At 47.6% G+C, this 15,079-nt stretch overlaps 1 protein-coding gene across 3 annotated transcripts in view; it reads right to left on the bottom strand.

The window, feature by feature from the left end:
• The window catches only part of ZFP64 (ZFP64 zinc finger protein), an 86,361-nt gene extending 71,576 nt beyond the window's left edge, over positions 1-14,785 (bottom strand). Inside the window, exons 1-2 of one of the 3 annotated variants that reach the window (XM_034640371.1) lie at positions 14,362-14,785; positions 10,558-10,797 (exon numbers count right to left, since the gene is read on the bottom strand). In XM_034640371.1, coding sequence (XP_034496262.1) covers positions 10,558-10,797; positions 14,362-14,407 — 286 coding nt within the window. In that variant the 5' untranslated portion in view covers positions 14,408-14,785. The remainder of the gene's footprint in view (positions 1-10,557; positions 10,798-14,361) is intronic. The other 2 variants (XM_034640370.1, XM_034640369.1) reach the window with 2 other exon arrangements.
• Between the last annotated feature and the right edge of the window lie 294 nt (positions 14,786-15,079).

The following is a 15,079-nucleotide window of genomic DNA, read 5'->3' as shown; positions in this document are numbered from 1 at the left end:
CTGGACCAACCGCACCTGCCTCTCGTTGAAATGGTTCATCTCCTCTGTGGGGTTTGGCTGTTGCTCCTGCCTCCACTGCTCTGCTCGGTTCTCAAAGTGGGGTTCCCAGCCAGCAGCATGGGACCTAGGGAGGAACCTGCTACGAAGGCAGGTTCACTGCTCCAGGGCCATGAATCGGAACCTCTGGGGTGGGCCCAGCCTGGCAACCTGTGTTCTGACAAGCCACCCAGGCTGTTCTGATACGCAGTCAAGTCTGAGAACCACCGGCGTCCACCGTCCTTTTCCATGTACACCATCAGTGACACTTCACCCAACTTTGTCTAAGGGAGGGAATCCCTCTTTCCTGGTTGTTGCTTTGCTAGAACCGCTGTTATTCCTCCAAAAACAACCATCTGCTTTGTCCATATCAAGTGGCCCCCGCTACTGTTTGCAAGTATTTCTAGGTACACAGTTACTTCTCATGCGTAACCGGAATCATCACCCGATGTCTTGGAAGATGTTTCAGCAATGAAGTTCAATACACAAGAGTCCCAGACAGTGCCCGCCACCTGCCGAAGCGACAGAACATGTTCAACGACGGTCGAGTTTGTTCTCAGGCTCCCAAAGACCTTTTTCTTTTCTCTTTTTATTTTGGTGACTGCGTCTTGGTTGACAGCAATCTCGCTGACTCTGACATGCACCTCCATTTCAAATATGTTAAAATCTATCTTTGACTTGATATGAGTCCAGGTCCAGCCACTTACTCTGTGTGTGACCTTAGGCCAGGTACATAACCTCTCTCTTAAAAAAAAAAAAAAAAAAGATTTATTTATTTTGGAGAGCAAGAAAGAAGGTATGAGTGAGCAGGGGGAGGGGCAGAGGAAGGGGTGAAACAGAAAGAGAGAGAGACAGAATCTCAAGCAGACTGCACTGAGAGCCCGACACTGCACACAGAGCCCAATGTGGGGCTTGACCTCACGACCCTGAGACCATGACCTGAGCCAAAGCCAAGAGTCAGATGCCTAACCAACTGAGCCACCCAGGTGTCCCTACGTAACCTCTTTGAGCCTCACTTTCTTCACCTGGGGAATGGGGACAATTTCTATCCCTATCTCCTAGGGCTGCTGTGAAGATTATAAATCAGGCACGTAAAACTGTTAGTGCTGTTGTCATTATTCACAGATTTATCCAGCAAATATTGATGAAGGACCTACTACGTGTACACCTACTGTACGCACTGTTCTAGGCACTAGAAACACATCAGTGAGCCAAAGGGACAAGAGTCCCTGCATTCATGGAGCTGACATGGGAGTGGTGCAGGCAATAAGTAATGTAAACATATGCTATCTAGCGAATACAGACACAGAGCTAAATGCTATGGAGAAAAATGAAGCAGCGAAGGGGTACAGGGAGTGCTGGGGGGCATGCAATTTTAAGTAGGGTGATCCACGAAGGCCTCAGAGAGAAGGTGACACTTTGGAATGTGGAAGCACATAATTATTAACAGTTTCTGTTGCAGGTGGCTGGAAATCAACAGCCAACAAAGGGCCCTGGGGCATCTGGTTACCAAGTCTTGCTGGAGCCTCTTAGCTGGCTTCCTAGAGGGTCATCCTTCCCCATCTATCCCCCACACCCGGCTTCTTTCTGGGATGCCCAGGAAGAGCAGGGCCTACAGATACCCCAGGGAAAGGCTTCAAGTGGCCTTGGTCACTGGGGGGCTGCCTCAGGCCCTTTAGGTGTTTGTGCGTGATCTGATGTTGGAGTCGCACGCATTCCCAGATGTGTAGGGTCCCACTGATCGGAGGCCAACTCTTTGCAAGAGCTCAGAGCCTCATCTTCTCTGGCGTGGCTGTCTAAGTCAAGCCCCATGTTTACTGAGATCAGCCCCCCACACCTTCCAGGAGCTCACAGCCTCACACACCTGCTGCGGGCTTTCGCTTTGTTTTTTTGCCTCCCAGGGATTTCCCTTGCTGTGCTGTGTCCGGGTGTGCACCCGAGAGCCTGTTCGTTGCAGTTAGTCCTGGTGTGTAGCGGGAGCCCCTCAGGTATCCAGTGACGTAGTTACGATGCTACTTAAAATGTAAGACTGTTCTATGAACCAAAATCTTTCTCCTTGAGGTCGTACCCATCAGTGTCTGAACCCACTGGGCTCACGTGGAATAGCTCCTTTTCCACAAAGCTGTCCTTCAGCTTTTGGCAGTCTTCCAACCCATTTTGCTTCTCGCTTTTCTTTTTCAATTTAAAAACTCCACTTTGTTTTCTTTTCTTTTCAAATTAAAAACTATATATATATATATATATATTTTAAAAGATTTTATTTTTAAGTCATCTCTACATCCAACGTGGGGCTCGAACTCACAACCCCGAGATCAAGAGTCACATGTTCCACCAACTGAGTATTCCAGGCACCCCTGTATTGTTTTTTATTTTTTTAAATAAAAGTAAGCACTAATTGTAGAAAGTCTAGGGAGTACAGAATAAGTGTAGAGAAGAAAACAAAACTGCCCAAGGTGGCCATGACAATATATTGCATGACAATATACACCCCTTCTTTATATGCTCATTACATTCTGTACGTTTTCTCTAAAGCATTTATCTCTGTGATTAAATAATTACTTGGGAAATTATTTAATGGCCACCCTCCTCCCTTTGGTTGGATGAACCACCTGAGAACATCCTGTCCTCTCCATCACTGTCTCCCTGAACCTAATGCAGAACTTGACAAAGGACAGGGGCTTAAAGGACATTTGTGAATTAATGACCCACCTAATGGCCAAGGCATTCTTTGTATAGAGATTTCAAAAGTATAAAACTGGCATTGTGGCTTAAATCATTTAGTCTCCTTCTTTGTTAAAAAATTTCGCCATTTGAAGATGTTTGCCACCCTATCATTCATCCAAAACACAATTTCAAATGGCTACATACTATTACTCCATTTTGGTTGTGGCATGGCTCAATGATCTATTCTCATCTTTGACACTGAGTTGGTTTCTAGGTATTATTTTTTATAAATAACTACCCCAAATTTTTAACTGACCTCTAGATTCTTTGGATACATTCTTCTAAAAGTTGAAGAACTGATCCGAATGGTATGGTCATTTAATTGCTTGCTGATACATAATTATAAGATCCTTCCCAAAAATCTAAATCAATTTACATTCTACCCTTTACTTTCCCTAGCTTGCTGGCTATTAGGACAAAATACAGTCAGTTTAGTGTCATGTGTATTTCCTTTATAATTGGTGAGGATGAAACCCTTTCAACATATTTTATCCATCCCCATACCTTCTGTACTGAACTCCGTTTATGCTATTAGCTCTTTTTTTTTCCTATTGAATTTCACTTTTTTTTCTCATCGACATGTACATGAGCTTTACAGATGAAGGATATTACTACATTGTCATATATTCGAATCGATTGATTTTTTCTTCCTACGTTGACCAGGCCAACGATTCACATTTAGGTTTTTGGATCCAACTGCAAACTCAGAATTCGTTTCCTGAGAGAAAAGGGTTTTCACACACGTGATGCACAGGGACCCCACCAGCCAAGAGCCCCCGGGTGAGCCCTCCCCCAGGCTCCCATTCCTGACTCCACCCCTCCCTCTGCCGCAGCTGATTGGTCCAGCAGCAGATACCTGACAGGGACCGAGCCAATCAGACCCGCTTGCCCTGAAGGTAAGGATTGGGACTGAGATGCCGCGGTTTGTGTGAACTTTCCTGGGGGGGGGGGTAGGTGGGGGAGACGACATTAAGCTTGGGGGCAGTAAGGCAGACAAGCTTCTTGGGATCTTGGGATCCATCTGGGCATCTCTTTATAACACAGATTCGATTCAGTTCTTAAAACAAGACCCCATTGGCTGGTTTAAATTCCCAGGACCCTGCTCAGAGCCACAGAGATGTTACCCCAAGGGGAGGGGGTTCACCTGAGCTTCAGCGGGTTCTGAGGCACGAACAAGTTTGAGAAATACTGTCATGAGAACTCTTCCAAGGGGTGGTCAAAAGCACAGATTCTGGGGGCTTCTGGGTCGCTCAGTCGGTTGGGCGTCTGCCTTCCAATCGGGTCATGATCCCGGGGTCCTCGGATCGAGCCCTGCGTGGAGCTCCTTGCTGGGCAGGGAGCCTGCTTCTCCCTTTCTCTGTCTTTAAAATGGGGATAATAATTCTTCGCACCTGATTTGCGGTTCATATGGAGTGCTTAGAAAAGAGACGGCAACTAAGCACTACGTTAGAATTCGCTGTTATTATTGTCAGATCCTCCCAGCAAATCATTACATGGCTTATCTTACTGAACTGCTCACCTGATCAACAACCTTCAATGGCTCCCCAGCTCCGTCGGAATAAAAGCCGGAGCCGAAGCACGGCTCCTACCGCATATGCTGTTTGTCATCTCTAGCCACTGCTACCAGATCTTGCCTGGAGCATCCCCACTTCTCAACCACCATCAGGAAATGCCCCTTCCCACCATCTTCCTCCCAAAGGCGAGTGAGTCTTTCAAGGCCTCTTATACCTTTGATCTCACTCATGATTTTCCCTCCGGCTTTCCCCATTGGGACCAATCTGCTAAATTAACTCTCTGCATAAGGCTATGCTTGTCACAGACGGCTGCGCTTGTATGTCTTATGACTAAATTCTCCCCCATGGGCTCGGAATTATCCAAGGGCAAGCATCTCCACTATCTTGGCTCCGGCATCTGGCACAAAACAGTCCCAATGCTGCCCTCATGGGACACTCCCAATGGGAGAGACGCCGTGCCCCAGGCCACATGCACACTCATTTAAGGCTCACAGCTGCCCTTTCCTGTCCTCATTCCATTAACTGGTTTATTGAGTGCCTATGATGTCCCAGGCCTGGTGTGGGGGGAGGGGTGCAGGAAAACAAGATTGGTTAGGTCCCCACTGGCAGGGAGATTTACAATCCAGTAAACTAGAAGGTAAACCACTCATTTGGGGCCCACAGGCCAAACTGAGCCTTCAGATTCTCTTTCGAGGCTTTCAAAATCAACTAGGTGGGCTGGATCTTCCCCATGTCAACGTCCTCTGGTCAGAGACCACCAGGGACATGGCTGTGGTGGAAGAAGTCTGTCGCTCAGTGCAACAAGGGAAATCTCATACCACGGGAGCCATGGGGTATCTTAGTAACAGGGCTGCTATGAAGGACTCATTTCTGGTTGGGGCTCACGTTAGGTGAGGTGTGGGGAGGCTGGAGGAAGCCTGCCCGGGAGCTGTTAGGAAGTGGGGAGAAGCCTAGGATTTGGTATCTTAATAATACTGAGCGGAGAAGGCTCGTCTGGCATAGACAGAGAAGCAACTGTCACTCAGATTAGTAGGGGAGGGGATGTTTGGTACCTTGTGCCTCAGACAGGAGGAGGGAGGGGTCCTGTTTTGGTCTTGTCCCATCACAGCCCAGAGTGGCCCAGCTCATGCTGATGTCCTGTGAACTGTTTATGTTCACCAGGAGAACAGCACGGCCTACCTGTGAGAGCCGGCCCAGGTCCTAGTCCCACCAAGACATAGCTGGTGATGGTTGTCGGGCTGCTTTCCTTTCCCAGCAGGTTGTCCACAGGCCCTCCCACTCCCCATCGTGGCATATCTGCTGCTGCCTGGCCTCTGGGAGCATCTGAATCCACTTCTCTAGTGAACTACAGACTGTGTGTCACACAATTACTTGTTAATTGCAACTGAGATAAATTGCAACTGAGATAAATAAGTGTTGGGTGGGGAAGCCGTGAAACACCTGACCTTGGGGGGGGGGAAGGGGAAGAGGGAAAAATCATGGCTAGCTTCTAGGTGGAGGTGACTTTTAGCCTGGGACCAAAAGAGTAGGAATTCAGCAGAGGGGAAAGACCCTTCCAGGTCAAGAAATCAATTCAACTACTATTGGCTGGGGGCTTATCATGAGCCAGGTTCTGCACCATCATTTTCCCTGTGCTCTTTCCTTTTGTTTTCATAGCCCCCTGATTTGGTAGTCAGGAGAGCTAACCCTGACAGCTCTAAGTGTCTTGTATTTAGGAGCCCTGGCTAGAACCCTCAGAGGTGAGTACTGGCATGTTACAGTTGGGGCAACAGGCAATGAGATCCTGCTACGTGCCCAAGGCTACCAGGTCAGCAAGCGCTGCCACTGGGAATCGAACTCAGACAATCTGGTCCAGACCCTTTAACTACTAAGCCCTGTGGTCTTTCTATTTATTCTTGTCCCCATCTGAAAAATGAGACATCAGGAGCTCTTGTAATTCACCATGGTCAGGAGGCCCCTATGTTCCTATGTGGCCAAGATGCCAACTCAGGGGCCTAACTTCTAAGCCCCAAGATTTTCAGAACTTAGAAAATGCACGTGGGATGCTAATTGTTTTCACCGGCATCAATATCTCATGTTATCGCACCTGTAGGCAAGTTCTTAAACCAAATGCCAAACAAAAGGCAGCTTTCAAAGCTAGCAGGCAGAGACTACATTTTACTTTACATCCAACTATTATTAGACAGAGAAGGGACAGAGATGAGCTGAGTGAGGAAGGGTTTGGCTTTAATCACAGCATGAGAAGCACAAACAAGCTGGGGCAATCTCTGGGTGAGCATATCTGGAGAAATCTGCCAGGGTCGGGGGGTCAGACTCTGGCCTTGAGCAGTGAGTGACTCCCCACACTGGCTGAGACCTGGAATCCCCCAGGGGCTTGTTAGAAATATGGATGCCTCAGCCCCAGAGCTTGAATTCAGAGGTGGAGCCCAGGCACCAGTATCTTTAACAAGCTCCCTGGATATCCTGGTCCACAGGTGGGTGGGGGAACCGCCACTAAGTGGAACACCGAAGCCCGTGCAGGTGGAGAGTCGGGCCCAGAAAACCAAATGGAAGTGTGAAAGGAGGGGGGGAAAGCAGGCTACTGCATGTTTTGTGGCAGAGAAGCAGGAACGATGAGGAAGAGCCGCTGAGTCAGCCAGAGATGGAACATACTGCAAATCTCGCCACCTGTTCATTAATCTCTACGTTAATAAAAGCGGTTGTTTACTGAGCCCAATTATTCTATCCCAGACCATTTATGTGGATTATTACAGAGTCCTCCGATAACACAATGATTACTAGGTAATAGGCACCTAATTCTATTACCTAATAGTATTAGGCGCCACTCGAACCCCTTTTTTACAGATGAGAACTATTAAGGAGAGAGCAGAGGGCGACTTGCCTGTAGTCTAGGGCTGGTGGGTGGCAGACAGGCCCAGCAGTCTGTCCCTGGAATGGGTGGCTCCCCGAAACACCGCACGGTGGGTGCCACCGTGAGCTGGGTCTCCAGGCCTGGCCTGAGCATACAGGGTGACTGGCAAAACCCACGCATGCCCCCAGTGAGTGGTCACAGGGCAGTGGAAATGCCGAGGGGAGGGGGAGCAAAGACTAGGACAGAAGAAGGTGCAGGCATGTGGCTGCGGGTCAGCTTTACTGATGGATGGGAGACTGGGGCAGCTGCTTGTTCCCTCAACAAAGACCGGTGCTGGGGGTCCAGTGGCAGACATGAAGGGTGCAGCCCCTGACCTCACAGTGCTTACAGCTCAGTGATGGTTTAATGACGGGGACCTGACCTGGTCCGGGGGAACAGCGTGAGTGTGATGTCAGGGAAGGGGTCTCGGAGGAGACGCTTTTAAGCTCAGCTCGGACGTACGCATCAGAGCCAGTGCCAGGCAGATGGTACAAGACACACTCAGGCTCTGAGGCAAAGAAACGTGGCTCAGTTTGGAAAACAGAAGACTTCATCTTACAGAATGAAGGGGAGTGTCCTGAGATGAAACAAGGTCCCCTGTTGGGAAAAGTATTTCAGGAGAGGGAACAGCACAAGCAAAGCCTCAGAACCCAGAAAGGTATAACGGCCACAAGCTGTGGGCCTTGAAGCCTCTGACGTGTTATAGGTTTCACACCCAGTGTGCGGGGTTACTGGGAGTTTGATTTTGAAGATGGTGAACAGGGAAAGGCCAAACCTAAGTCCCGGGACTGTCCTGAACTTGTGGTGGCCCGTTGGCTGTGTCTTCTCCCCACTTGCAGCTTCCCTTTGTCCAGGGTAAAATAAGAAGGTTGTACTCAGGCCCCCCGCTAAGGTGGTTTTTAGTTTTAACACTTTCTTGGTGACTTCCTTGGGGATGATAATTAAGATAAACTCAGAAGAAAGTGGGAGAACCTCAACGTGCCTTTCTTAAGGCTTGTGAGGTGATCAGGTAATTATATATTAGTGTTTTAAAAACTCAGCAGAAACTTTATTTTGGAGGCATTAAGGAGACAACCCCCAAACTTCACTTATTGCTAAAAAAATTCAAACACCACACCAATACAAAATCAAGGAGGTGAAAGTTGGTGCCCCTACTTTAGATGTTCTTTTCACCCCTCAGCTCCAAATTAACGCTCTACTAAACACTGTGGGAGAAAAGTCTAGAAAAAACTTGTGGGCTCAATCAGGCTAATCAATGTATTTCGTTTGGCTGACAAGGTTTTAAAATTTGGGAAATTTTACATTTTTCTGCTTCTCTGAAAAACCCAAATATCTCACTGACCGGATCCAAAGGGCAGCTATCCCTTTGAACGAGTCATGTATACTTACTCTACTTAACCGCAGTCCCCACCAGTCCCCATTACCTTACGCACAGCTTACTTCTTTCATTAACATTGCCTGGCTCATTCCTGTTCTAGAAGCTTGCCTTGAATATAATACTATGTATGCATGCATATGTGTGTGTATGTGTTTTTTTTTTCACACTTCCCCTGAGAATCTTTCTGTGTCTATACAAAGCTCTAGCTCCCCTTTTCAAGGCTAAGTCATATTTCATTGTCCGAATCTCTGATGTTTATCTCATTTTCTCATGATGTATATAACAAAGGTTCCACTTTCTTTATAGCATATACTGTAAATGACTACTCTTATTTGTCTGTTTATAAAATTTTATGGGATAATGGGATAAGTGGACTTACTAGATAAATGTGTTTATGTACATTTTAAAATTTGAAAGATTTTAAATTTAAAAGATATCACAGAATTGCCCAGGTTATATAAATTTACATCCCCAGAAAATGAAAGCAGTGTCCTGTCCCAGGCCTTCTTTTGACTTGCATTAATTTAATTACTAAGGTGACAAAGCTTCCGTTTATGTTCAGTGGCCTATTATATATCATCTGCTGTCCCCTGCTGACTTTTTCATTTGGTTCTTTTTCTCCACTTTTATTGATTTTAGGAGTTCTTTATATATGAAGGACGTTAAGCCTTAGTCATCTGTGCTGCCGTTTTTTTTCCCCCAGTTGTTTGTCTTCAGTTTTATACATTGTTTTTACTTTGGGAAAATTGTAACTTTATTTGTAGCCACACACAGGATGCTTTTTCTTTTGCCAGAGGGGGTCAGCCTGTCTTCTTTGGTAGGCATAGTATTGATATATCTATGTATCTATCTATCTACATACAATTATTAGTATTACCTATATAATGATATATATTATATATATAATTTTTTTAAAGGTTTTTATTTATTTATTTGACAGAGAGACAGCCAGCGAAAGAGGGAACACAGCAGGGGAGTGGGAAAGGAAGAAGCAGGCTCCCAGCGGAGGAGCCTGATGTGGGGCTCGATCCCGGAACGCTGGGCTCACGCCCTGAGCCGAAGGCAGACGCTTAACGACTACGCTACCCAGGCGCCCCTATATAATTATTTTTTAAAGACTTTATTTTTAAGTAATCTCTACACCCAATGTGGGGCTTGAACTCACAACTCCAAGATCAAGAGTCACATGTTCCACCAACTGAGTTAGCCAGATGCCCCATATATTTTAATTTAAAAATCTGAATGCCTGGAGCTAGGAATACATTCTCTGTTTCTCCACAGGATCAAGCAGCGCCTGCACTATCTAGTTCATAAATGGGTGACTTCACATTTTCAAAGTTGTCTAGTCCCTTGAGACACACCATACAGGTGTGAGTATAGGAACATGTTAGTGTGAGTGTGTGTTCATGTGTCTGTGTGTGTGTATACTATTTACTCTAAAACTTTTACGGCTTCCCTGTGTACATTTAAATTTTGGATCTATCTGCAATTTATTTTTGGTGGAGTAAATGAACACAACCAAGAAGTAGGATGAACTTTTCTGTTTTCCCGGCTGGCAGCCCGGGCGGGGGGGCGGTGGGGAGGCATCAGTGCCTACTGGTAAATTAATAAACCAAACCAAACACCCATGTTTTCTGTCTCTTTATAAAAATCATGCAAATTCTGGGATCATACCCATACTCCCACCACCCAAAATAACTACTTTTTTCCCCATGCAACGTATTTCCTGCAAGTATTTTTTTTTTCTTAGTACATATAGGTTTTTGTTTTAGAAATCTGCTTTTTGTCCGTTTGAACATGTGACAACATCTCTAACTGCTAACGGTTAATGCTTCCATCCAGCAGTTCCCAAACCTGGCTGGGCAGCTGGCTTCCCAGTGGAGCTTGTTAAAAATAATGAATCAGCAACCCTACAGGGTGGACCCTGGGAATCTATATTTTTAATAAGTTCCACGGAGGTGTCTGGGACATAACCAGGCCAACTCTAACAGTTGCTCCCCCCCTCCCGGCCGTACCTGTGATCGTCTGGGTCTCTGAGGTGATCGTTCTGGTGGCAGTCTGTGTTTGGGTGGCAGGCACTGTTTCTTCAGATACGAACTGGACCGTGCTGGGGGCCGCCCCAGGCGTGCTGGTCAGCTGGCAGCCACTCTGCTTGTGAGCTACAAAGGCGTCCAGGTTGTTAAACTGCTGCTTGCAGATGCCACAGATGTGGATGTCCGGGGTGAGCTCAACCAGCACCGTGGTGCCACCTGGAACTCCACGGGACAAAGGGAAAGCCACGGGTTAATTAATTAATTAATTTCAAACAGCTTGCAATCACAACACAAACCAGATTCACAGTAGGAAAAAGGGCACAGTGGCAGAGATGGCTAGCTGCTGGCCCGATGTCCATTCTACCCCCCTCTTCTCCCTCAGCAGCAATGTTCCCAGACCCAAGTGACTGTTGCCCACTGGGGAACTAGTGGCATTTTACGCAAGAAAGCTCACTGAGGGGCGCCTGGGTGGCTCAGTCGGTTAAATGTCTGCCTTCAGTTAAGGTCATGATCCCGGGGTCCTGAGATCAAATCCCTGCTCAGCAGGGAACCTGCTTTTCCCTCTGCCTGCTGCTCCCCCTGCTTGTGCTCTCTCTCTCTCTGACAAATAAATAAATAAAATCTTAAAAAAGAAAAAGAAAGAAAGAAAGAAAGAAAGAAAGAAAGAAAGGAAGGAAGGAAGAAAAGAAAGAAAGAAAGAAAGAAAGAAAGAAAGAAAGAAAGAAAGAAAGAAAAAGAAAGAAAGAAAGAAAGAAAGAAAGAAAGAAAGAAAGAAAGAAAGAAAGAAAGAAAGAAAGAAAAAGAAAGTTAGTTCTTTGATGTGCAGGGCTGCTTGCACTTTGAAGGACCAGTAGTCATGTCCTATCCTAAGGAAAGGTTGTTTTACTCCCCAGTCATTAGGAAAGCCAATCCCTCCACTTTTACACCCCCTCCCCTGCCCTTGCCATGAGAACTACTAAATCATCTTGGTCTCTTACATGCTTGGGAAGTTCTGGGAAGTTTGGATTTCATGATAAAAAGGGATCAGACGTGATTGGCACGGGTTCCCTCTTCTTTTGGCCTTGAATGCAGATGTGATGCCAGGAGTTTCTGCAACCATGTTGTTACTATGAGGAAAATGCTAAGATCGCTACAGATGCTGATCCCTACTTCACTGATCCCCTGAATCAGCTAATTCCAGACTTCTCATTAGGCTGGTATAATTCAGTTACTTGTAGCCAAAATTCATTCCTAACTGATAGGGGCATTGTTTCTCAAGGGTAAGGATGCCAAGAGTTAATACTGTGTTAGCATTTACAAAGGACTCACCACAATATCTGGCACTATATTAGAAAGTGTTATGTAAATGCTGGTTAAATGAAGAAATACAATCAATTAATAAGTCTCTAATATGACTACCTTCATCTTTATTTTTAAAATTTTCTTTGCCTTATTGTAAGGAAACTCATGTTTATAACAGAAAATTTGGAAGAGAAGAAGCAGGGGGAAAATCACTCACAATCTTTCCACCTATGTGTACCATGAACATTACAAAATATTTTCTTCCATTTATTTTCTTTATGCTTAAAAATTGAGATCATAATGTACTGTAAAGTTAGTCTTTTCCCCACATAGTATCACATAAGCACTGTGGCTAGCTCACTAAAATTTTTATAAGTATAATGATTTAAAGGGTGGCTCAGTAGGTTAAGCACCCAACTCTTGGTTTCAGCTCAGGTCATGATGTCATGGATGTTGGGATGGAGCCCTGCGGCGGGCTCTGTGCGCAGTGGGGAGCCTGCTTGAGATTCTCTCCCTCTGCCCCTCTCCCTACTCTCTCTCTCAAACAAATCAATCCTTAAAAAGATATATAATTATCTAATAACACACTATTCTATGTTATCTATGCATCATAATCTAAGTACTTCTAAGGTCTTTATATTACTTCTAATTATCCTCAAATCTAAATCATATGAGAACCACCTTTGTGCATATACGGTTGGTATACATGAATCACAACTTTCTGAAAAGTTGTAAATATTTACATTATGTTCAATTTTCTCCAAGTCAAGCTAAGACAAAAAAATCTCTGTGTGGAAACACAATTTGGTTGACTTGCTAAGGAGAGCTAGTCTGGGCTGTGTTGTAATGTTTTATAAGCTGTTCTGCAGAGCGCCCTGTGCACTTAAGTACATCGAAATCAACGGATGGAAGGAATGACGGCGTTTCCATTCCCCTGGAACGCTACCTCCCTGCAGCTGAGGCGCCCATGAGACTAACAGGAAAACAAGGAACCGGAGGTGACTGACATTGATGAGGATTCCTTAATGATCCAACAAGATTGATACCCAGTAGGAAAGGGTTTTAATGACAGTATCTCCAGTATGTGGCAAGCACACAAATAATGACCTAGGGTTTCCTTAGAATCCTGACACTACGATTTACAAACCGTGACTTGGGCTTGATCTCTCTCATCTGTAAAATGGGTAGAAATTCCTGCTCCATAGGATGGTTAAGAGGATTAAATAACATGGTGCTTGTAAAGGGCCAGCACAGGGGTCCCCATGCCCCTGAACCATACCTGGTGGGGTTATGACTGAGATACCCTATTTGAATGCGACAGTGTCCCCCTCTGAAAATTTGGAATGATAAAAGATACCTAGCCTCCTGCATTTGTAATGAGAATTAACGGACCAAATAGAAAACACTGGGTACAGGTACGAGCTCAACAGCAACAAGAAAGAATTCGTTTATCTTCACTATGTTCTCCAAACCTGTAACAGCATCAGAACAATTGGGGTGTGTGTGTGTGTGTGTCTGTGTGTGTTAAACATGGACATATCTGAGCTCCACTTCAAAGATATTGAGTGCTAACGGAGGAAGGGTGCAGGAGGGGCTGGTGTTTAGAGAAATCTGTGCTTTTCACAAGTTATGCAAGGAATACCCAGCCAAGTTTGGGAGGCAATGTCTACACAACAGCTAACAAGCTAAGCGCTTACTACGTGCCAGATGTCGTCAAACCCCTGTGCCAGGGGGTCGTTCTCAAACTGTGCGCAACCGAACCGCTCAGGGTATGGCCACAGATCCCCTCCCCCACGTCCCCCATCTAATGGGTGCGGCCCAGGGAGCTTTTTTCTTTTTGTTTTTTTAAATAAGCGCTCCCGCTCCCAGGTGGCTGGTTTGCGCTCAGTCTCTGGACCACACTTTGGGAAACAATGCAGCGGGCGAAATCAGGTACTTGAATAAGGCTGCTGTCCTCATCAGGAGAAGTAAAATGCATCCCCAACTCAAAGAAAGCGACCACCGCCCCATTCCCCATTCAGATGTCCACCTTTATAATGGTAAAAGGCTTTCCAGTGAGCCGGCAAGCCCAGCGCGCCAGACCTCATGCAGCCCTCGGATCCCCAGACTTCAAGGATTTTGAGCAACCGAGCAGAAGTTTTCCCATCAGCTTAATCGCAGTTACCCCCAAATCCCCCCAAACTCCGCCGGGGGGGTGGCGGGGAATGCCCCGAGGGGGTGGCGATTGTCTGAACGGCATGCCCTCCCCCACCGTTCCCTTACAACGGGTTTTGCGAGGCTGGAGAGCGCCCCCCGCCTTGCACTGTGTTGGGTGCCCCCATCCTAAGCCTACTCCGGCGCCCCCTGCACGGCGCGCCCGCCGTGGTGCCCGAGACGCCGGCTCGGGGCCGTCACCCCGATTTCGGGGCCCCGGGCCTGCTCGCTGCGTCGTAGACGTGCTTGGGCCCGGGCCCCGGAGCGCGCACTGGGCCCCGGAGCGCGCACTGCGCCCGGAAAAGCACTTACTTTGCACCGAGCCCGGGAAGCTCTCGCCCTCGCTGCTCGCGTTCATGGCCACAGACTGGGAGGTCCCCGGCCGGCCGGGGTGCCAGGGTGGGGGGCGCTGATCTACATGGTGCAAGGACTTTTCCTTTTATTTTTCCACACCCCCCAGCCTTCCTTCTCCCAACTCCGCCAGGCGGGGAGGACGGATGTAAAGCAAGCTCCACTTCCGCTGCCTAGAGGGCGCTGCCCGGGCCCGGCCGCCCCAGCCTGGCTTTGCATCAGCGGCTCCCGGGGGAAGCTGCGGGCCAATCCCGATGCCCGGGCCGCGCGGCCCGGGACCGCGGAATCCCCCGGGATCTGGACCGCGCACAAACGTCCCGGCGGGTTGGGCAACCGCTGTCGGCTCGGGATGCGCCCCCACCCCCGGCCGCGTTAGCCGACGCCCCGCCCGCACCCCTGTGGTCGTGGCCCACGTATTTGGCCTCCCCGGCTCGGGCGCTTTTGCACCTGCTGCCCTGGGCGTCTCGTCCCCAAGGCGTCGCTCCCGGGTCGCCGGGATGCTCTGCAGAGGGGACCGCGTCGAGCTGCGGTTGGGGGAGGGGTGCGCCCGGCGCGGCGGGCTAGGGAGAAACCCCAGCTGAGCGTCAGCGGCGGGCAAATCAGCAGAGCGCTGGGCGGGTCCCCTGCCCAGCTAGTGAAATATAGAGGACAGTGATCACGTGGATCCTAAGAGTAACAA

The sequence above is a fragment of the Ailuropoda melanoleuca genome, chromosome 13, assembly GCF_002007445.2.
Source record: "Ailuropoda melanoleuca isolate Jingjing chromosome 13, ASM200744v2, whole genome shotgun sequence".
NCBI classification, from domain to species: Eukaryota; Metazoa; Chordata; class Mammalia; order Carnivora; family Ursidae; genus Ailuropoda; species Ailuropoda melanoleuca.
This window is presented reverse-complemented; position numbering and strand designations above follow the sequence as displayed.